We start from the raw sequence: 22,265 nt of genomic DNA on the forward strand, positions 1-22,265 counted from the left end.
TGTGCCTCTTTTGCCTGTGGCCACATCTATTCAGCAATGGGACTTCTGCATTTTGCACTGTGTGCAACCTTACTGTGCATGTTTTGGAGTGAGAGAATAGGATTTATTTCATTGTTTTGATTGGTATTTGATGTGTTTTTTTCCATGGTCCCTTGTCAAATTTCACTACAATTCTCCACGGTCCTGTGCTTTGCTACTTGCTCTGGGAGTACGTCGGTTAAAAGATTCATTTTCATGTCCCTGCTTTAGCGGAGGTGACAAAGAAAATCTGACAACATCAGTTCTAAGTATTAGAACACCTCCCTTTTATCCCAGAATAGTCCTGTAGTGCTAAGAAATGGATGATTTGCAACATTTCAGCTCCGGGTTGGCTTCTGTTCAATTGCCGTTCAGAGAGGCTTAATGTCGATGTTACCTGCTGAATGTTCCCTGATCCCTGTGAGAATGAGCCTGAATCCTATTCCCAGGGGCTCCCACAGCTCGAAACTACTCAGTGCAACACATTTCGCTGCCAATATTGTTGGAGGCTGAAGATGAAGTTGGCACATTTCTCCCAGCATGTCCTTGGCAGAAGAAGGGCTTGTTCACAGGAGACCTGGGACCACTGTCTTGGGGCAATGCCCTTCCCTCTCCTGGCTTGGGGGATCCTGTTTAGCTGCCTGTCATGACTGTGGTGTGATTCAGCATCTATAGTTCAGGAGGGTGAAGTCACAGCTTGTGATTTAAAAGGCCAAGTGGGAACCACAGCTGCTTGGAGATGCTCATTGAAGAGATTGGGGAGTTTTAGGAGGGATTGAGTGTGGTCTTTCAGGAGAATTTGGAGAGCACTTGGAAGATGCAGTCAGTGAAGGCGAGTGCCATTCTGCAAGGGAAGGATGCACCCTGCTTTATCCTTTCTAGGGTGTAAGATGAGACTGTATCCCAAATCACAGGGCTGGGGAGATTGAGGGTGTTTGGAGCCTGGATTTTTGGCTCTTTATGGAAGTTAAGGGCTACTGCAAAATTCAGACTTGGAGCTGGCTTTAAGCCCTGCCCAAAAGAGAAGGTTTATGCAGAGTCCTCTTTCAACATAACCATAACATGCTTCCAACTATATTAGCACCTTACCTGCAAAGGTCCCAGGCACGCTGCAAACTGCACTTAAACAAGGCTTACAGTCCTGGTGCAAAGTAAGCTTTATTATCCCAGACGGGAAAGCTGAGGTCCAAACATCCCTTTTTATGAGCTGCTGCTGCGTATGTCTGCAGTCAGGAAGGAAAAATCAATCGAGTGTTTAATCATACAGAAATACTTCTGGAGAAAGGTCTGCTTTGCACTTCCCTTGGGGTTCTGTTTTCACTCTGAGACCTGAGAAACGATGACTTTTGTGGTTTTACTTAAAGTAGGGAAAAGGGAGTGTCACTTCCTGAGATAAATGTTTAACACAATTCACAGCACATTCCTGTGGCAGTGCATTTCACTGCTTCCCAATGCATAGGTTAAGGTCACAGGACAGAGGAGTAAGTAGCTGGGCTCTTTTTGCTACCATTGATTTGCTACTGGTACCATCTGGTTTATATTGACTTGCTTCTGCTCACAGGAGATCCACCAAGCACATCGTCTGTAACACCACTGCCTCAGATGAAGGCTTTGAGAAGGTGAAGGTGTCCGTGAGAGTGGACAAGGCCAAGATACATCAAGAGTTGCAGTATGAATATGTGGAGGATCCAACTATCCTGAGGATTGAGCCTGAGTGGAGCATCTTCAGGTAAGCAGCCCATGGACACCTCCTACCACCTCCCCTTATCTTCTAATGCAGCACTGGTGTGTTCGTGTTGGTCCTTGATATGGAAAGGTACTTTTCAAGCATTGTATTCACTAAGGTATAGAATTGTGCAGAGCTGCTTCACAGAGCCCAAGAACCACAAGTGCTGGTGAACTTGCGTCCTCAGAAGATCTAACTGGCCAGCAGTCCATTGTGCATTCATTGTAACGGCTTGGATGCTCAATGTATGTCTGTGCTCATGTCGTACCCCTGGGACAAAATTTCCATAGTCTAGTGAGGGATGGACAGAAGCATGAGCCTTTTTCCAAAGAAACCCTGCATGGTCCAAGTCTAAATGATCCTGCATCCCATCTTCACTAGCAGAGCAAAGCTTCCTGGCTTAATGCAGAAAAATCCAGCTGCCCGTGCTCACCAGAAGCTTGCTTGGAGACTTTAATTACACAGGCGGGTGCAGCAGGTCTCCAACCTAGTGTTGAAGATTTCTCCCTTGATAAACCTCTCAGCCTGAGGTTTATCTCCAGGTTCAGGATGGTCCCTGTCTGAGTAATACTGGGCTGCATCCAAAGCAGTGTGGGCAGCAGATCGAGGGTGGAGATTCAGCCCCTCTACTTTGTTCTTGTGAGACCCCATCTGCAGTACTGGGTTCAGCTCTGAGGTGCCCAACACAAGAAGGACATGGAGCTGTTGGAACAGGTCCAGAGGAGGCCATGAAGATGATCCAAGGACTGGAGCACCTCTCCCGTGAAGACAGGCTGAGAGAGTTGGGGTTGTTCAGCATGGAGAAAAGAAGGCTCTGGGAACACTTTCTAGCAGCCTTCCAGTGCCTAAAGGGGGTCTATAAGAAAGCCAGAGAGGGACTTTTGACAAGGGCGTGTAGTGATAGGACTAACAGCAATGGCTTTAAACTGGAAGAGAGTAGGTTTCGATTAGATGTAAGGAAGAAATTTTTTACAATGAGGGTGGTGAAGCACTGGCACAGGTTGCCCGGAGAAGTTATGGCTACCCCATCCCTGGAAGTGTTCAAGGCCAGGTTGGATGAGGCTTTGGGCAACCTGGTGTAGTGGAGGGTGTCCCTGCCCATGGCAGGGGGGTTGGAACTAGATGATCTTGAAGGTCCCTTCTAACCCAAATCAATCTATGATTCTATGAATATTACAGACCACTGGGGCTGGTTTAACTACACTATTGTATCCCTAAAAGCTGCAACTCCTACTGTTTCTGGTCATGACTGTGTTTCGGGCCCCATTGGACGGGGTCCACAGCTTTGCATGGCAGCAGGACCAGTCACTGATCTGTTAAACCCAGGCATAAATGTCATAACTGTTCTTAGAGAAGTGAATCTCCCTTGGGTTTGAAAGCAGCAATTCCTGCCTTTCCTGCAGCCTTCATGTCCTTGTTGGCTTAGGACTAAGCACTACTTGTTTGGCTGTCATACCTGAAAGCCCCAGGGCTGTCTCCTGTGATGAAACACAAAGGGAATCCTCATCCCTACCCTGTCAAACAGCCTTCCTCCTCGTTAGGCTTCCCTTTTTCTCTTCACCCCCTTGATGTTGAATTCAGAGGGTTCATGTGAAGGTGCCGGAGAGGAGCATTTGCCCTGGTTGTGGAAAGCATCAAAGCAATACTCAAACCCTCTCAGAAACCTGCAGAAATGGCCTTGGGAAGAGAGAAATTGGTTGTTAAATGCACTGGTACTTCCTTGAAAAGATACAAAATAAGAAATCTTAGTCTCCCCTCATCCACGGCAGCTCTCTGCTCCCCTGTCAAACCGGACTGATTGGAGTATCCAGGGATTAGGAGCAGGGCTTGTAAATCCCCCTAGTTCAGCTCCCATCCAGAAGATGTTTTCACAAATCAATTAGTGCCTTTAATTACCGTGAGGGAATTTACCATTTTAGCCAGATTGAATCTTCGCACATTGGACTTGAAGCTCTAGTGTCTGGATTTTCCATTTGGGGGTTTTATTTTCAGTCAGAGTTCAGGTTATCAGTGAAATGAGAAATCGTTTTTCTCCCTTCCTTATTAAAGTGGGAGCTAAAAGGTGCCAGTTAAAAGGTGCCAGATTGACAGCCCAGGGGAGTGAATTCCCCTATTATCTCCAGGAAAGTTGCAGCATAGGGACCTTCCTCTGCCTGGCTTCAGGTCTGGCTGGGAGGTGAGAAGCAGAAGTTCTCCAGAGCCCGTTTGCTCCTTGGTTTCCCTGCTGAAGCTGCCAGCAAGAAATGAAGAAACAACCAAGGAGATGCTTCAGACATATCGGCAAAGCTTTGCCCAGCCTGGAGGTGCAGAGACTCTGCCACCCGTTGCTTGCTGCCCTGGATCTCCTGTCACATCTCCTAGCATATAGGCAACTAAGAAGAGCTACTTGTTTAGTGGGTGCCAGCTTACTTGCAGGGTGTGCAGCTGCCAGGATGGATGTCTGGCACTCTACGTGCCTCATCATTCAGGTACGACCTCTAACCTTTGCTCTTTTCAGTGTTTCTGAAATCCAAAAACATCCACTTGAGTGGCAGCAGGTGCCTAATTTTGACCAGACCTACCCACCTCCACCTCATCCTTTTTCTTGTGCCCTTTTGAATCACTCCAAAGGGACATAACCTTGGAGGAGGGCGCAGAGACACAAGGTGCAATATCCAGGACTACCGCTGTGTTTCAGGGTGTCAGGGTGTTTTAAGCCCTATAACTGTTCAGCTGTGGAGCTCCATCCATCAGGTCATAATGGGAATAAACATCAGGATAAGGCCTCCACACAGAGCTGGATGGAAGTGCTGCCAACTCCAGTGCTGAAAATCAAGCAAAAAATGAGTTAGTCAGGACACGTGGACCTGGAGACAAACCGAGGATGCTGTTCCTCAGTATGTTTGTTGTGTGGTGTGATTCATTACGGCAAATCCACCGCGCTTCTCTGATTCATCACTCCTGGCTGTGGGGCTAAGCTGTTTTGAGGGATAGATGATTGCTACTAAACCAGCTTTGCAAAATTAGTGAATGAATGTACCCAGCCTGGCTTAACACCTTCTCAAGTGCCATTTTCCAAGACAATAAAGAAAAGATTACTGCTAATTTACTCCCATAGCCAAAAAAAAAAAAAAAAGAGTTGCACTGGGCTGGCAGGTAACGAGAGTTTTATGAGGCTCCATTAATGCTTTCGATCTGGGTTTGATTTGAGTGACAGCCAGCAATTATCGGAGTCTGCAGATAGAAAATTATGCTGAAAGTTTCAGGGGTAATAAGGAGTTAAATTAAGAAAGTTTGTGATCTTGGCACCTCTGTTATTTTATCGGGCAGCAGAATGTCTCCAGGCTCTGATCCGACCTGGGGGAGAGGTGACCATGACCAGGGCACTCACCTGCAGACACACAAGGCAATGGCTTGTGGTTTTCATGCAAAGGCAAGCAACAGTTTTATTTGCCTGATTTACAAGCCAGAGAGAGTTTGGGGGTGATTTTGTATATTCAGCAACCACTCTTTTTTTTTTTCTCAAAGCAAAGATCCCTCTCTGATCCAGTGCTGTGGCTGTGCTCAATAACTGTGGTCTGAGCCTGCAAGCTTGGTTTCCAAACCAAACACAGAATTTTTAACACGTGGGTTTAAAACTGTGTGCACAGACTTGGTTGATTAAATAAAAGAATTTATGTACATATGCACACACATTTGATAAATTTGAAACATGTAAAATTTTCAGCTGAGTAAAGATACAAAATCCCTTCTAGTTTGAATCAGCAGAGATTCATAATAATAATAATAAATAATAATAAATATTATAAAGGCTTATTGCCAAAAATCCAGAAGAACCAAGACAGTGGAGAAAGAACAATTTGGTTTATACACTTCTCGTTTCTGGTGAGTGAGCTCTCCCTGGGTGATATCAGGAATACTTAATGTGAAGCTGAATTTTGGGGAGGGGGTATGTTTTCTGTAGGGCAGGGAGAGAGAACTCTCTTGTAAGTGGATGTATGACTTCAGTAGAGATCCCCTGTGTGTTCAAGAGAGCTCCTCTAACCAAGCAGATCTTATGGAATTGGCAAAATGTGTTTTCACCCCATAACATTTCCCATTAGAAATTTCCCATCAGAGCTGATGCTTTCAGAGAGCAAGAACTTGAGGTACTCTGCAAAATTCAAGGTCAACCGTTGTCCTAACCATGGATCAGTCCGTACAGGGGTTACTTGAATGAAAGACCATAAGGAACCTTGCAGAGAAGTGTCACAGGAGTGCCTGCTGGAAGATACAGTCGTGACAATGCTTTTTGGCAGCGCTCTTGGCTCACGACTGCAACTTTACAGGCTTCTTGGTCACTCAGGCTATGTTTAAACTAGTAAGTACTTAATCCAGGTCTATTCTTTTGTCCTGAAGCCAACGATCGTGCATAACCCTCATCCATACCACCGGTGATATTTCCTCCTTCTAAGGCAGTTCAGCTTCATCTGTCCTGCTTGTTGGGAGTGCTCCCTGGCCCTTGCTATCCCTTGAACCATGTCCAGGCATTGCTTGGGCTGCTGCTAGCAGCTTATCAGCATCGATGGCCACCAGCCAGTGTCTGAGCTGGTACCTTGGCCAAGTTTGGTTCATTGGTGTGGGTGTAACTGGAGGGGCTGAAGCACAGTCCCAGAGAGCTGTGAGCAGCTCACTGCAACTCGATAGCTCTAGTGCTGAGCAGAGATGTGTATTTGCATTCATTCCTCCCTGCCTCGTTAGATTAATAAAGATAAATGAGGAACATGGAAAACAAAGGTCAGAAGTGCAGGAGATCTGTTGGCCGATACAAGTTTCTTCCTTACAGGGTGTTTATTCTCCGGTGTCTTCTCATCTATAATGCATTTGTTTCACCTTTCATGAACGTGCAGGTTTAGCTGCAGACAGGAAATGGATTCTGAGCTTTCTTTTCCCAATCCTACTGATTTCCACATGGCCTCTCCTCCCATTCTCAACAGAGCACTCCAGGAAAGAAATTGTAGCCTGGACAGTTTCCAAGGAGGAGTTACGGAGGCAGGTGCCGAAACTGAGAACACTCCTCACCCTGGGAAACCCTCAGAGATGGGACTGTCCGTTGATGACATTTCCTCATCCTGCCCGGCTGTGTGAGCCCTGACAGCTGAGGTTTTTTGCTTTCTCAGCTGACTTTTACCCTTTCAGCCCTTGCATCATGTTGCCTCCACCACAGCGTTGCAAAGGGAGAGCTCACTCTGGCAGAGCAATGTTGGTTTGATTTGGGATGGTCAAAGCTACCTATGGTCAACCCTTCCCCTCAACACAATATTCAAAGCCAGCCCACGTATCAGCTCCTGCTGAAGCCTGGGAACACTCCTTTGCAGTTTCTTTCCTCCCTCTCCTCTGCTCCCCAAAGTCCCACAAACGGCACCACTGGCTGCAGCTGGAAGAGGCAAAGGAAAGGAAAGAAGGGTGTTTCTGAAAGCTCCTTCCTTGTGGTGACAGTGATTGCAGGGAGTGAGAAAGGCTCCATCTACATTTTCCCATCTTAAACTGGGCTGAGAGAGATGTTAAAAAAGCAAGAAAATCTACCAGGTGCAGGGTTGCGGCTGGTATGGATCGGCTTTCTCAGGAAATCAGTCTGTGCCTGAGCAAGAGGACACAGTGACTGCAAATCTCTCTTCTGTCCCATGTTGAATCTAAAACATGTGGCAGAGCTTCTCTACCTGGGTCACCAAATGGAAACTGAGCAGATGCCTTATGCACACCAAGGCTGAAGACTTTGACTCTGTTTCTTCTAGACTCTACAGGACTGGGCTCCTGACAGCACTGAAGTGGCAGTGTCTTATTTAGGGTGATGTTATTGTAGCAAGTTTAACATGCAAGATGGGTCTACAGCCACCAGGCAAGGTGACACTGGATCCTCAAGAGCTGCTTGCACAGGATAGTATCTATGAGGGATTTTTAGGATCCCTTCCTTAAGAGATATAGGAGATACCGTCTATGGACCATTCTGAAGAGCTCCTATTAGATTTCCTGCTCTTCTTCTCATTAATGAAGCTTATGATTGCTGAGTCCTAACAATGAAAAACACCCAGATGCTGCTTGATGGGATGGTTTTAGCAAATGTGTGGTTTTACTTCTTTCTCCCCTTGTGAATGAATGAAAAATTATTTGCTTTGTTTTGTTTTTCCTTCCCTTCCTATTGGACGGTGAGATATGGTCAGACACTTTGCAATCAACATTTAGGAATACAGATCACCCATCGCTGGTGCAAGCAGTCCTGATATCTATTAGCTGGGTTCATGCTTTTCTTCCATTTCTTTTTCTCTAGTGGCAACACACCGATTGCAGTGTGGGGAACTCACCTGGACCTGATCCAAAACCCTCAGATCCGGGCAAAGCACGGTGGAAAGGAACATGTCAACGTGAGTATGGCTGCTGTAAGGTGGGGATCAGTCACAGAAGGGGACATGTCCAAGGTGGTGATAGAGGCTGGCTAACATCTCTGGAGGCTGAAATCTCCTATTGCATCCAGAAAAGAGGGTATGACTTGCTTTCAGAAAGATGACCCAGTCCTCTTTCCATGAAGGAGCATTGGACCAAAGAGAAGACCGAGGGAGATGTCATGAAGGGTCGTTCAGCTCCTGGTCTCTGCTGAGCCTGTTTCTTCCGTTGGCTCTGTCCTCTCTCTTGGACCATTGCCAGCCATGTCTGTGCATAAGTATGCCCAAATTCAGCTTATTAGCTGAGTGTGTTGGAGTCAGACAAGATTGTGAAAAGTATTCTTTGGTACTACTGTGGCCACTCCCCGGACTATTTGGGATCCTGCAAGAATGTATCCAGGTTTAACCAGATAGATTTACAGCCTAATTCAACTCTCAGTGACCCCTGAGGAACCAGAAGCAGCTCTGTGGAAACCAGCAGAGCTTTACCAAGGTCTGGGAGGACAATTCACTTAGAAGGAGCCAACTACCAGTAGCTGCTGAACAGCTCCAGATAGAGCTGTAAAATGGGTGATTTTAGCACCTGCAATTAGGAAACTCAGGAGCAGGTAACACCTACTGGTACCTACAGCAGATTGGAGGATGGGACCATGCAACAGCATCTGAAAAGGTGTTGACTGTGTATGGGGACTTTCTGGGAGCACCCAAAGAGAAAAAATGCAGAGGAACTAATTGGAATGGGGGCAGAAAGTCCAGATCCTCTGCATTTCATGACTGGCACACTGGTAACAACAAACGAGGAGAAGGCTGAGGTACTGAACCACATTTTTGCCTCAATCTTCACTGGCAACCTCTCTTCCCACATCTTGCTAGTGGATGGACTGCAAGGCAGGGACTGGGAGAGCAAAGTCTCTACCACTGTAAGAGATCAGGTTTGTGACCACCTGAAGAATCTGAATAGATATAAGTCTATGAGACCTGACAAGATGCATCCTAGAGTCCTGAGGGAATTGGCTGATATAGTTGCCAGGCCACTCTCTGTGATATTTGAAAAGCCATGGCAGTCAGATGAAGTCCCTGGTGACTGGAAAAAGGGAAATATTGCATCAATTTTTAAAAAGGGTAGAAAGGAGAACCCTGGAACTACCTGTCAGCCTCACCTCCGTGCCTGGGAAGATCATGTAGATCTTCCCAGATCCTTCCCAGATCCTCCTAGAAGCTGTGCTAAGACACATGGAGGACAGGCAGGTGATTCGAGACAGCCAGCATGACTTCACCAAGGGTAAGTCCCGCCTGACCAACCACATAGTGACCTTCTGTGACAGAGTGACTACACCAGTGGCCAAGGGAAGAGCTACGGATGTTGTCTATCTGGACTTCCATAAGGCCTTTGACATGGTCCTCTACAACATCCTTCTCTCTAAATTAGAAAGAGGTGAATTTGATGGGTGGACTGTTCGATGAATGATAAATTGGTTGAATGGTCGCATCCAGAGGGTAGTGGTCAATTGCTCAATGTCCGTATGGAGATTGGTGACAAGTGGTGTCCCTCAGGGGTCCATACTGGGACCAGTACTGTTTAATATCTTCATCAATAACATAAATAGTGGGATTGAGTGTACCCTCAGCAAGTTTGCAGATGACATCAAGCTGAGTGGTGCAGTTGACACACTGGAAGAACCGGATGTCATCCAGCGAGACCTGAACATGCTCAAGAAGTGGGCCTATGTGAACTTCATGAAGTTCAAGAAGGCTCTGGTATCAATGCAGGCTAGGGGATGAAGGGATTGGGAGCAGCCCTGCGGAGAAGGACAGGGGTGTTGGCTGATGAGAAACTCAACATGAGCCGGCAATGTGCACTGGCAGCTCAGAAAGCCAACTGTATCCTGGGCTGCATCAAAGAAGTGTGACCAGCAGGTCAAGAGAGATGATTCTGCCCCTCTACTCTGCTCTGGTGAGAACCCACCTGCAGTAGTGAGTCCAGCTCTGGAATCCTCAGCACAGGAAAGAGATGGACCTGTTGGAGTAGGTCCAGAGGAGGGCCACAAAAATGATCAGAAGGGTGGAAAGCCTCTTCTGTGCAGACAGGTTGAGACAGTGGGGTTGTTCAGCCTGGAGAAGAGAAGGCTCCAAGGAGACTTCATTGCAACCTTTCAGTGCTTAAAGGGGACCTACAAAAAAGATGGGGACAAACATTTTAGCAGGGCCTGTTGTGATAGGACAAGGAATAATGGTTTTAAACTAAAGGAGGGTGGATTCAGACTGGGTATAAGTCAAACACTTCTCTAACTATCCTGCAGAATTAGAAGCCTGCATGACTTCATCTTATTCTTCCAGCAGACTCCAGCTCTTTCCTGACACAGTGGTCTCAAACAATCATGCCACTGTGCAGATTGATGAAGCCTGTTCATCATCTCACACATGCTCATGCGGAACTGCCCATCAGTTTTGTGCTGCGAAGTACTCCGGTGCCTTTTCTTCCTTGAAGGAGCTGTTACAGCAAAGACCATCTGACTTGCTTTACAATATGAAACTGGCTGGTCCGAGTCACTTATCTCTCTATTTCTGAGTCAAAGCAGTATTAACACTGGAGCTACGCTAGCTGTGATAATGAGTGTGCTCTCAATGCTGGAGGTATCATACTAGTTTGGAGGAGATTCTCATATCAAGCACAGATGGGATCCCACAAAGCTGGTACTGTTTCCCCATGGAGCCCGTTCGTTCCTGGTGAGACCAGGGTGCATTGTGCTAGCAACCACAATGTAGAAAGATGAAGGCTCAGATCCTGAAGGAAAACCAGATTATCTAAGTCCTAGTCATTTAAAATGAAAGTTGGGATACAACAATGCCTTTCACAATCTATTACTCATTTCTCAACTACACAAAAAAGCAAGTCTTGGGCAGGGCTGGTACAAAACTCCAGGGTCTTCTGAGACCTACCTTACTGCCTTCACCGCTCCAGCTTCCTGGGCTTCCTGTTGCGGATGAGTGGAATGCACCTCTCTCAAAAGAGAGAAGCAGCAGTATGTTTTATTGAGGTAAAAGAATAATTTGACAGAATTCAATAAATTCGATGGAATTTAACAAAGTTTAACAGTGGTTTACCAAGGTTCAGTAAGTCTGATGGCAAGGTTCATCTTATTAATTACTGCATGGAAGAAACATACAAAGGAAAATTAAGTTATAATCGAGTTAGAATGATTCACACAGAGGCCGGAGATGTGAAGGATAAGGAAGACCCTCCTGTTGAGTCTTGAGGTTCAGAGTGTACCCTCTTGCTCTCTAAACTCCTTATGAAGCCTAGGTGCAGCCAGATTCAATCTTAGTCTCAGACATGGACAATGGTTTATGCCAAATGGAATTATCTATACAAAGTTTATAATAATATTGAGTAGCTACAGGGATTAGTAATGTTTCATTAGTATCAATTCAACATGCTACCAGTCACTCACCGAGGACCTGTTGCGAGTAAGGGATCTCTCTGCCTTAGGCAAGGAAGGATCTCTTAAGTCTCATGTAAGAGATCTCACACCTAGAGAGGCATCCCTGCTCAAGGGGAGAGTCACCCGGCACGCAATCCAGCTGCAACTCAGGGATAGATCCACTGGGCTCATCCTGATGGTAATATTTATAGAGTGAAGTAGTTGACTGCTGGTCAATAGTATAGACAAGATGTCTTCATTTTAGCTCTGGTATCTTGTTCTGTACTTTGGTTATCTTACATTTTTGGTCTTTGAGACCACCTTTAGAAATATTTTTCTGAGGCATCTTCACTCCCTTGTACGTGAGCTGAGAACTTTCCAGCTCACAGGTTCACCACAGGGCACGAGACCTGTTGCTCCTTAGTCAGCCTGAACCAAAGTACATCTAGGAATCAAGTGTATCCATCACAGCTTCATTTCAGATAACCTGATGTTCAAACAGGAATCTTGGGCACAACTGAGCATGCACTGCTCATACACTTTTGGAGCGATCCCCAGAGTGTGATAGCTAATTGCAGGGTGGTATTGAGGCTTTGAGTAGTCTCTGCCGTACAAAAAGAGTAAGAACTTTCTGTTTCCAGAAGGAAGTGAGATTAGGGGAAGATGCTGACACTGGAAATCCCAGAGGCTGAGCTCCCTCAGGGAAGAGGCACAGGATGCCCAGTTGTAGTACAAACTGCTTCACACACCTGCCCCCGCAAAGCTTTCCTAATCTCTTTCCAGCCTTGACTGTGTGATGGATGTGGGGTAAGTTTTGAAGCAGTTGAGCCTGTCTCACCATAACCAAGGAGGTCTGCTCCTCCCTGTCCTCTGATAATAGGTAGACTAGCATTTGACTGGGAGGTTTCTGCCCACCAGGAAGGCTGAGGGCATTTGGAAGCACTGGGAGAGAGGTGATTCTCCCCCTCTACTCTGCTCTTGTGAGACCCCACCTCGAATACTGCATCCAGTTCTGGTGTCCCCACCATAAGAGAGACATAGATCTGTTGGAGCGTGTTCAGAGGAGGGCCACAAAGATGGTCCAGGGGCTGGAGCACCTCTGCTACGAGGACAGGTTGCAGGAGCTGGGATTGGTCAGCCTTGAAAAGAGAAGACTTTGGGAGGACCTAATAGCTGCCTTCCAACACCTGAAGGGAACCTACAGGAAGTCTGGGGAGGGACTTTTTACAAGAGTGTCCACTGATAGGACAAGAGGAAATGGGTTTAAGTGTAAGGAGAACAGATTTAGATTAGATCTTAGGAAGAAATTCTTCAGTACGAGGGTGGTAAGACTTTGGAATAAATTGCCCAGAGAAGTTGTGGATGCCCCCTCTCTGGAGGTGTTCAAGGCCAGGTTGGGTGGAGCCTTGAGTAGCCTGGTCTAGTTGAGAGGCGTTCCTGCCCATGACAGAGAGGTTGGATTAGATGATCTCTGAGGTCCCTTCCAGCCTATGCCATTCTATGATTCTATGATTCTATGATTTTCCATAAACTCTCCTTGTTTTGGGTTTCTTTTTCCAGAACTGTGAGGTGCAGAACAGCACAGAGATGACCTGCCAGGCTCCAGCACTGGCTGTTGACCCCAATCACCAGTCTGAGCTTGCCGAGCGTCCAGAGGAGTTTGGCTTCATTCTTGACAATGTGCAGTCCCTGCTGATCCTCAACAAAACCAACTTCACCTACTACCCAAACCCTATCTTTGAGGTTTTCAATCCATCAGGGATCCTGGAGCTGAAGCCAGGAAGTCCCATCATACTGAAGGTGAGATGAGGACCAAGTCCTGGATGAGGAAGAACAAACACATGCTGCCTAATGCCTCTCTGTGTCTGCCAGCACCCCACAAATCACAGTGGCATCCCAACTCCATCCTAGAAATTTACTTCATTCATTGCATATATATATCACATCATATCAGAGGCACCATCTGCAAACACCAATCACCGCTCAGTATCTGCCAATACCCATAACCAAAAAATATAAACCCCTGCTGCATGCAGCCTACATTTGTACCCACTGCTGCTCACCAGATAACATTTTCTATCACTGCAGCAGGCTGGCAATTAAATACTCACATCTAGTTCTTTCTGGGTTTTTCAAGACCTTCATCTCACCCCTGGTTAGATCCTACACTAGTCCTTTGTCATTTCTGTAATCCGGACTGCTATAAAGAGAAGGAATTTTATGACTGAGCATTTCCGTATCAGCACTTGTACGTGGTGCGTATGCAAAGAAATGATTGTGCCTGTGGAATACCTTCTTGCATGTTCAGACGTTATTTGGTGCTATTGCTTTCTGTCCAGGGTAAGAACCTGATCCCACCAGTGGCAGGAGGGAATGCCAAGCTGAATTACACTGTTTTGGTTGGTGAGAAGCCCTGTGTGGTGACCGTATCAGATGTACAGCTACTGTGTGAGTCCCCAAACCTCATAGGACGGCACAAGGTGATGGTAAGTGTTGCTTGAACCTCATCATTCTTTTCTCTCTAGGTGGGTTGGGAGGGCACATCAATGCTGAAGAGCTGGCAGAGATCTCCAAGGAGTTTGCATCACCATTTGCCTTCCGTAGATCCCATAAACATCAAGGCCCCTTCTTGATACAATATTCCCATTAAGAGTAAATTGGAGAAGTAGAAGAGTAGAACAGTAACCTGGAGATCTTTCTGGACAGTGAGAAATCTTTCATAATCAAAACCCTTTAGGAAAGTTTGTCTCTCTTCTGCTTTTTGTACTGACCGTATGAATCCCAGATGCTTATGCGAGTTCATATATGTAACATGTTCCCTACATTACCTACTTTGTTGAATTCAGCACAGTCCCCAGCAATTACTCACATGCTGATGGCTAAAATTTACATTTATGTAGGAGAAAAAAAAAGCAGGATATGGATGATAGCGTGACTGGACTTTGAGGTTTTGACATTTCCACAACTTAGTATACTTCCCTCCTGGAACCTGTGAAAAATGGACCTAGTGATTACATCAGAGGGAGCTTCTTCTCCTCTCACCATTGATTTATTCACTCCTTCTTTACTTTCTTCTCAGTAATTTGCATTCCTCAATGCTACTGCTTGATAAACAGCACATCAGCAAACTCATCTGACTTGTACCGAGCTGTGGGTGGAAACACACCAAAAGCTAACGGCTGACATCAGACTTACGGATGATCAATGTTTCGCATTCCTTGCGATCAACTTTTTTCCACTTCTCTGTTGCTCTTCCAAATTTGTATCTGTCACATATTTATTTATTTCAACGCAGTGAGACTCATAAAGGTTGATGGAGACACACTGCATAGCTCTTTAAAAAGAGAGTTTTCTGAGGACTTTTAGAAAACGGAGTTTGTGGTGACCATTTTGGGTCTCATTTGTGACTGCTGCTGGGAGACCTCATACTGGCTACTTAACTTCTCTGTGCCAAAGTTTGTCATCTGGAAAATAGAGGTAATAATCCTTTTCAGCCATCCAAATATACCGTGGCTCTCGATTCATTGTGAAGTACATTAAGACACTCCAAGAGGAGCAATAATGAAGTGAGAGATTTTCTCTGTGTGAATACCAAAGCTTTTGAACAAGGCAATGTATGTTCCCTGTCATTTCCATGAATATAATTAAACATACGGTTAGTCAGAGATGGACAAAGCCAATCCTAGAGAGCGAAAACTCAAAGTCAGGTGAGCAATAATCAGTCCCTGGGGATCAGTGAGGATGAACATCTGGTCAGGTCTTACTAATTGGGAAGCCTCCCCTGCTCCTGCATCTTAGGACAGCTTAAGCAAAGCCACAGAGGAAAAAATAATCCCTTTTTGAGGCTGCTGATCAAACAAGAGATGCTGTTGGAAACATAGGAAGATGATCACGTTGAAGCTTGTTAATGAGCATCAGTGTTAGAGGCAAGTTACAGATTTCTTGTTCAACTGCCAACACTGAGGCAACCCTTTGACAGTGTCTGGGCTGGGAACCAAATACAGAAGGTCACTTGCGATGGAGGCCCGTGCTCAAGGATGGACTTTGCATCTGGAACTTACCAGGGGGACAGCTGGGCTGGGAAATGCCTCCTCCAGCATGGCACAGCATCTCTGTTGCATGGGTTGGTACAAAATATATCCCCATGTTTCACAGGAATGTCACTTTGATGATCAGGATAAGTGACAGGTAGCTCTCCCAGGTCCTCCTCCTATTTCTGCCAACAATTTACTGTGTGACCTTGAGTAAATTGCTGAACGAACCTTTTCTTGCAAAGTGAGGTGGCCTAGATCTGAGAGGGGACCGTGGGACTGAATCAACCTTTGCAACACTGATTATTTCTAAGGGAAGTAACAATGACAATGACACACATTGATGTCAACATGTTTTTGATCTATTTCAGCTATCTTTTGTACAATGACAGTTAAATATTTGAAATAATAGAAAAGAACTAAAGCAATAGTTATAGAAGATTGACTAAAACTCAGAAGCAAGCTCTTTTCCAAGGAAAAGAAAGAGACATGAGGAAGATCCATGTGTAACTGTGTTGGAGAAGGTCTGCAATGAAGAAGTGGAGTACTTTTGAAGGGTAGCTGGTGTCTAATGCGGGCACTTACGTACAGAAATTCACACTGGACTCTTTGTGTAGTGAATGGAGAAACAGTCAAATATAGCAATCAAAGTTCAGGGCACAATTCCTGTCATCCTAAGGTAGACACTTATATTTGGCCAAGGCAAACTTACACTAGGAAAGACACTACCATAGATGACTTTTACACAACAGGAACTATTAAACTCCTACAGATGGCCCCTAAGACTTTGCTGGAGAAAACTGGGCTCTGCCATAGTGCCATTTAGAACAAATTCATGATTAATAAGCTTAACAGGTGGCCAGGTTGTTGTTTGGTAATAGAGAGGGCTCATGTTCAGTCTTCTGGAAGGTATAAATGGCTTCCTTCAAAAACACTCAGTGGCCCAAGAAATAAAGTAGGGCTATATCTATATATTTGCTTGTTTTTCTTTTAAATTCTCAGACTAGTATGACAGTCTTACAAGCTTTCTTCTTCAAGAGACAGATCCTCTCAGATCATGACAGTTTGATTCATGGGCTGTGAGATCTTCCCAGCGTTGAAACCACCTTTAGAGAGGAACAGACTAGGACTAACTTTGTTCGACACCTACCTCTAGGAGTCTAGATCCCTTATAGTTAGTGGAGAGAAATGAGAACTTCCACTGAATAAAACGTCTCATCCTAACGTCAAAGGAGGTGTCAAAAGCAGCTCACATAAATCACTCTCTGAATGTGCTTTTTCTCTGTATTGACTCCGAGAGCATGCTGTCATGTCTCACTCAGATGTGCATGTTGAATGTTTGGTGAGAGGAATCCCACCCATGGGGACGGGCTGTTCTGCGAGCTTTGAGGACGGATCTGCACTGAGGATTGGGACAGGGTTGTTTGATTCTTGTCTGATAGTCCTCGAATGGACTCGCCTGACTGCAGCGCTTAGACGAAAAAGGCCACTGTCAGAAACAGAAACGAAATAAAATGAATCTATTTATTGATTCACTGTGACAAGGAGGAAATTGTGCAAACTGGTGAGGAAATTTTCCTGGGAGGATTTGAGACAGTGGTCTAGGGCAAAAGGCAATATCTTTCAGTGCGCAGATTAGCTTGTGAGTTTGGCAGTTTTTCTTCTCAGTTGGGCATGCCACATATTAGTGACAAATCTCCACCCTTTGCAGGCTTTGTAAGTGAGGGGGGCCTTGTATCTTGGAATACATGAGAAAACTACTTAGTGCTGTGTCCTCAGCTTACATGGGTGCTAGGTTGTTCCTTGGCCACTGAAGATGTTTTATGAGTCATCAATGTCATGCTACAGGAATGGTCATCTTGAAACTCTATTACCTGGTCAGATGAGCTTAGGTTTGGGTTTTTTCTCATCATGGACATTGATAACTTTCTATAGCCCATCCCAAAATGCTTACGAGTATTCAGGGCATGAGAGGATCTTCTGGATGGAAAATGACATATTTCTAGACATTCACCTTTGTCCTGTCCAAGACATAATGTTCCAGTTCGGCGTCTTTTCCCAAGACTCCCTAAAAAAACAGCCTATATCTGGTGCTAGAGCAAACCAGACATCTTGGAGGTTGTAACTGAGGTCATATTAATTTCTAGGAGGTGGTGGCGTCACAGAGATCCCTGTCCCCGAGGGCTGTGGTGATAAGGTGCCGGAGCAGCTAGGAAATTTTTCATTAACACATGACTCTCTGCTGTGAAATCTCTTCTGCCGGCTCCAATCCTTCCTCTCCCTCCAGTTTCTTCCTCCTGCAACCTAGAGAGGAAACCTGAGTAGGTGCTTGAGCTGAGGCATGGGAGGCCTGGGATTAGTGTGTATGCAGGCAGGTTGGAGACAGACTGATTAACTGAGAGCTGGTGGGATGAAGGACAAGGCTAGCGACCAGGCTGGGATGTTGTCATGGATCCTGATTTAGGATCCTACCAAATACACCAATTTGTCGCGAATGGGCGAGTTAGATTGCTTAAAGAATCACCATCAAAGCTATTAGCAAAAATGGGTTTAACACGATGTTGTAAAAGTGCGACTCAACATGCTAAGTTTGATGGCAAGGTTCACTCTATTAATGACGACAGAGAAGAAACATACAAAGGAAAATTGAGATAGACTTGAGTTAGGATGATTCACAGAGAAACTGGAGACATAAAAGGGTAAGGAAGACCCTCTTGTTGAGTCACGAGGTTCAGAGTGGACCCTCTTGCTTTCTAAACTCCTTCCCAGAGAGGAGTCTAGGTGTGGCTGGATCCAGACTTAGTCATAGACTTGGTCAATGGTGTATGTCTAAAGGATCATATATGAAAGGTTTATAACGTTTCATGAGCATCAGTTCAGCACGCAATGAAAGTTACCAAAGCAAAATTAAAATTACGTACTACGAGATTATGCACGGTATTAGTCACTTACCAAAGATCTGCCATTGGTAAAAGGTCTCTCTGCCTCGAGGAGCATCGTCGGGAGGTGTCCCAGCTCAAGGGGAGATCACTGCCATGCAGCCATGCTGCCTAGCAGGGAGAGCTCAAAGAAGACTCACTTAGGCTGTCATATTTATGGAATAAAGTGATTGGCTCATAGTCAAATTACATGCAATGGAAAAGGTACGCATGAGACTCCTCCTACCCACAACCCAATGAGTCTTGGAAACGCCACTCGTGATTCGTGTGTTGATCAGATAATTAGTGTTCCAAGCTCATATGCATTGATGCTCACAGTGTCACTCTGCTCCTTTGTGGGATTCTAGAGAACAGATTGAAACAAGAGAAGCTCACAGCCTGGCTACATCTCAGGCCTTCACCTTCTCCAGAGCCTGGACCATCACTTGGTCTCTTGACCACCACTGGTCAAGAGGTCAAGCACACCCATCACAGATGTGGGGGATGTTTTCACTGGCTGCTATGGGAGCTGGAAAGATGAGGGAGAGCTCCTCATAAAGGAGAAAGAAAAAGGTTCAACTAGATGCTGCAACGGTCCCAGTTGCAGTGGGAGGGGAAAGCACGTAGCTGTGGGGTCTTGACTGCATTTCTGCCCAGCAGCAAGACTTTGCAGTTTCTGCAAGGCCTACTACGCCTCTCTGGGACAAAGCTCAGCTGGGGTGAAGTGATGGGGCTCGTAACCATGTCACGATCCTTCAAGCTCTTTGCATGGCATCTTCCTAGCTTTATGTTGAGCTATAACCGGTGTTCCCCTAGCACAGCACAGTCCTAGAAGCCTTCTTTTTTATACATCAAGCTAGACAGCAACGCTTTTCCCCTTGCCACTCAAATTTATCCTACTCTACAAATAGCCTTGAAAAACCTTGTAGCAGCCTTGAGTGAGTAGTACCCTGTGGGATTACTGTTGGGAGTGATGTTTATGATGTAAAAATGGCCTCCTAACAGACTTGCTTCAGCAGAGCATTTTGTTGGGCTTGCAGCGGTACTGCTTGCAGGGTTTCTTTCTGGCTGTTAAAAGCAAGGTCCTCGCACAGCAGCTTGTTCCAGAGGTTGGCAGCAGCTGTGGGAACCTCTGGAAGTGCATGGAGAGCAGAAGGCTGTGTTTCAGCATCCTGTAACGTTGGAGAGCATCTGCAGCCACTCTGCCAACGTGTGGATAGGAAAGAGGCTGTAAAGAGCATGGGCCAGGCTCTGTGGGTTTTGTGTCGCCTTTTTTTTCCCCTCTCCCAGTGGCTTCCAAATACAGTTTTCTCCACTTGAAGAGTCAAAAGCAAATTGTGACTCTGATTTCTGCATTCCCACTGTCCTGACTGCTGCTATGCCAGCTGTCTGGGTCAGATGTCCCCTGTCCTGTTATGAGGTTAGGACCCATCAGACCATAACCGTGAGCTATGTATTCTGTGTGCATTTGAAGACTAAGTGTCATCAAGGCAGTACAGCACAATAAAACTGTTTGGGACAGGGAATGGAAAACCCATAATGAACCCTAAACTGCAATATAGCCAGGTCATTGGAAATGGTGAGATTTGTCTCACCAAAATCCTTTGTTGGTTGGGTTCATGGTCACTGTGTCAACAGAGGTGCTTTTACATGACATTTTAGGTGTTTTTTAGCCGTTCTCTATTCAAGTAATTCATGGAATCATAGAATAGTTTGGGTTGGAAAGGACCTTCAAGATCATCTCGTTCCAACCCGCCTGCCACAGACGGGGACACTTTCCACTAGATCAGCTTGCTCAAAGCCTTATCCAACCTGGCCTTGAATACCTACATGGATGGCACATCCACAACTTCTCTGGGCAACCTGTTCCAGTGTTTCACCACTCTCATTGTAAAAAATTTCTTCCTTAGATCTAATCTAAATCTCCCGTCTTCCATTTTAAAGCCATTGCCCCTTGTCCTATCACTATATACCCTTGTAAAAGCCCCTCTCCAGCCTTCTTGTAGGCTCCCTTATATCCCCTTTAAACTCTTTTTAGCTTGAGAGACAAGGGGAGGTCATGAGTCTTAGTCGAGGAGATGATGATGTTCCTCTATGTTCCTGCTTGTTTGGCAGCTTCAGTGTGACTTTTTCCCGTCTTCCCTCTAGGCTCGTGTAGGAGGGATGGAGTTCTCCCCAGGGATGGTCTACATCTCTCCAGACAGCCCTCTCAGCTTGCCAGCTATTGTCAGCATTGCAGTAGCTGGTGGCCTGCTCATCATCTTCATCGTGGCTGTGTTGATTGCGTACAAGCGCAAATCCAGAGAAAGCGACCTCACCCTCAAGCGTCTGCAGATGCAGATGGACAACTTGGAGTCCAGAGTGGCACTGGAGTGCAAAGAAGGTAGGATGAGGATGGAAGGCTGACACTGTGTCGGTGTTAGCAGGAGAGAGAGCCACAAAGCTTTGAGCCAAAATATTACTAAGGAACAGGAGGGTTGAATCCTGTGGGTCTGGCTTAAGCCTGGATCTAACGTGACTTTGCCTGTTTTCCTTAAGTCCAACCTTCCTCCATTCTGTCCAAGTTGTATTTACTAACTCACAGTCCAGAGAGAGCCTTGACATGTGTCCCTTGGGAAAGGCTGTGTTGTAGGAAAGGTGAGACTGCTCTTGTCCACCACCTTCTTCTCCACGTGTTGCTTCTCTACTTGTACTTTAGTCTCGTGAACATGGGTCTGAGGGCTTTTCCCATCACAGTAGAGGAGATCTGGACTGTCATTGCTACATGAGTCGTTCCTTTTTTGTCTCAGCCTTTGCAGAGCTACAGACGGACATCCACGAGCTGACAAGTGATCTGGATGGAGCCGGGATCCCCTTCCTCGATTACCGAACCTATACCATGAGGGTGCTTTTCCCTGGCATTGAAGATCATCCAGTCCTGAGGGATCTGGAGGTAAGAAATCAACATCTCCTGCTTCTGGCTCCTCTCGTACTTTCCTATTCTGCCCTGAATGCAAAAGATGTTGTGTCAGTGGTGGGGATGTGATGGCTTAAAATGCTGTGTCCTACCAGGGACAAAACAGTACTTCATTAAAAATCCTGGTTGAAAGGGGAAGATGGTTGCTGCTATCTTACTTGTTAAATTCTATTTGATCACTCACCTGTTTGGAAGAGTCTCATAGATCTTTGCACACTAGGTCTACTGTATTAAGCTTCTCCTTTTCTTCATCTTGCTGGGATTTGTTTTTCAGACTGGATTGATTAGTTACAGATATGCAGAGGCCATGGGAAAAATGTTGTATGGCAGAGCAGCATCCTTGCTTGTGCCACTCCAGCTTTGCACAACATTAACGCTACCCAGAAGCCTTTTTTTCCTGGCAGCACTTATAGAAATAACCTGCAGTCACTGGAGGAAGTTCACTTTTGCTGCGCTCTGTGGTTTGCAGCGAGGTCAGAAAACCACAGCATCAGTCTGCCCATACCCTGCCCACATATGCCTCCTCCACCCCAACTCACTGGATGGCAGTGGTGGGAGGACAGTAAGACGTTGCCCAGCACTGTTGAGTTCTGTACACAGCCTGTGTTACCACACTGGCAACAATGAGTTTGACCCAGGTGAGGTCTGCCCGTGCTGCAAAACTCCTTTAGGCTTTGACAGATGGACAGGCTCTACTCTAGGTATACCTGGGCTGGAGAAGCAAGGGATGCACCATGGCCAAGGCCAGGGAGGTTGTTGGCTGAGCTCTCTACAAAGTCTTTGGCAAGCTCTGAGC

General features: G+C 45.9%; 1 protein-coding gene across 1 annotated transcript in view; it reads left to right on the plus strand.

The window, feature by feature from the left end:
• Window positions 1–22,265, plus strand: part of PLXNA4 (plexin A4) — a 451,603-nt gene that overhangs the window by 382,262 nt on the left and 47,076 nt on the right. Inside the window, exons 15-20 of the mRNA XM_086611134.1 lie at window positions 1,580–1,747; window positions 8,031–8,124; window positions 13,125–13,364; window positions 13,904–14,050; window positions 20,662–20,896; window positions 21,303–21,445. Coding sequence (XP_086467260.1) covers window positions 1,580–1,747; window positions 8,031–8,124; window positions 13,125–13,364; window positions 13,904–14,050; window positions 20,662–20,896; window positions 21,303–21,445 — 1,027 coding nt within the window. The remainder of the gene's footprint in view (window positions 1–1,579; window positions 1,748–8,030; window positions 8,125–13,124; window positions 13,365–13,903; window positions 14,051–20,661; window positions 20,897–21,302; window positions 21,446–22,265) is intronic.

Source organism: Tauraco erythrolophus, chromosome 4 (assembly GCF_009769465.1).
Source record: "Tauraco erythrolophus isolate bTauEry1 chromosome 4, bTauEry1.pri, whole genome shotgun sequence".
Taxonomy (NCBI): Eukaryota; Metazoa; Chordata; class Aves; order Musophagiformes; family Musophagidae; genus Tauraco; species Tauraco erythrolophus.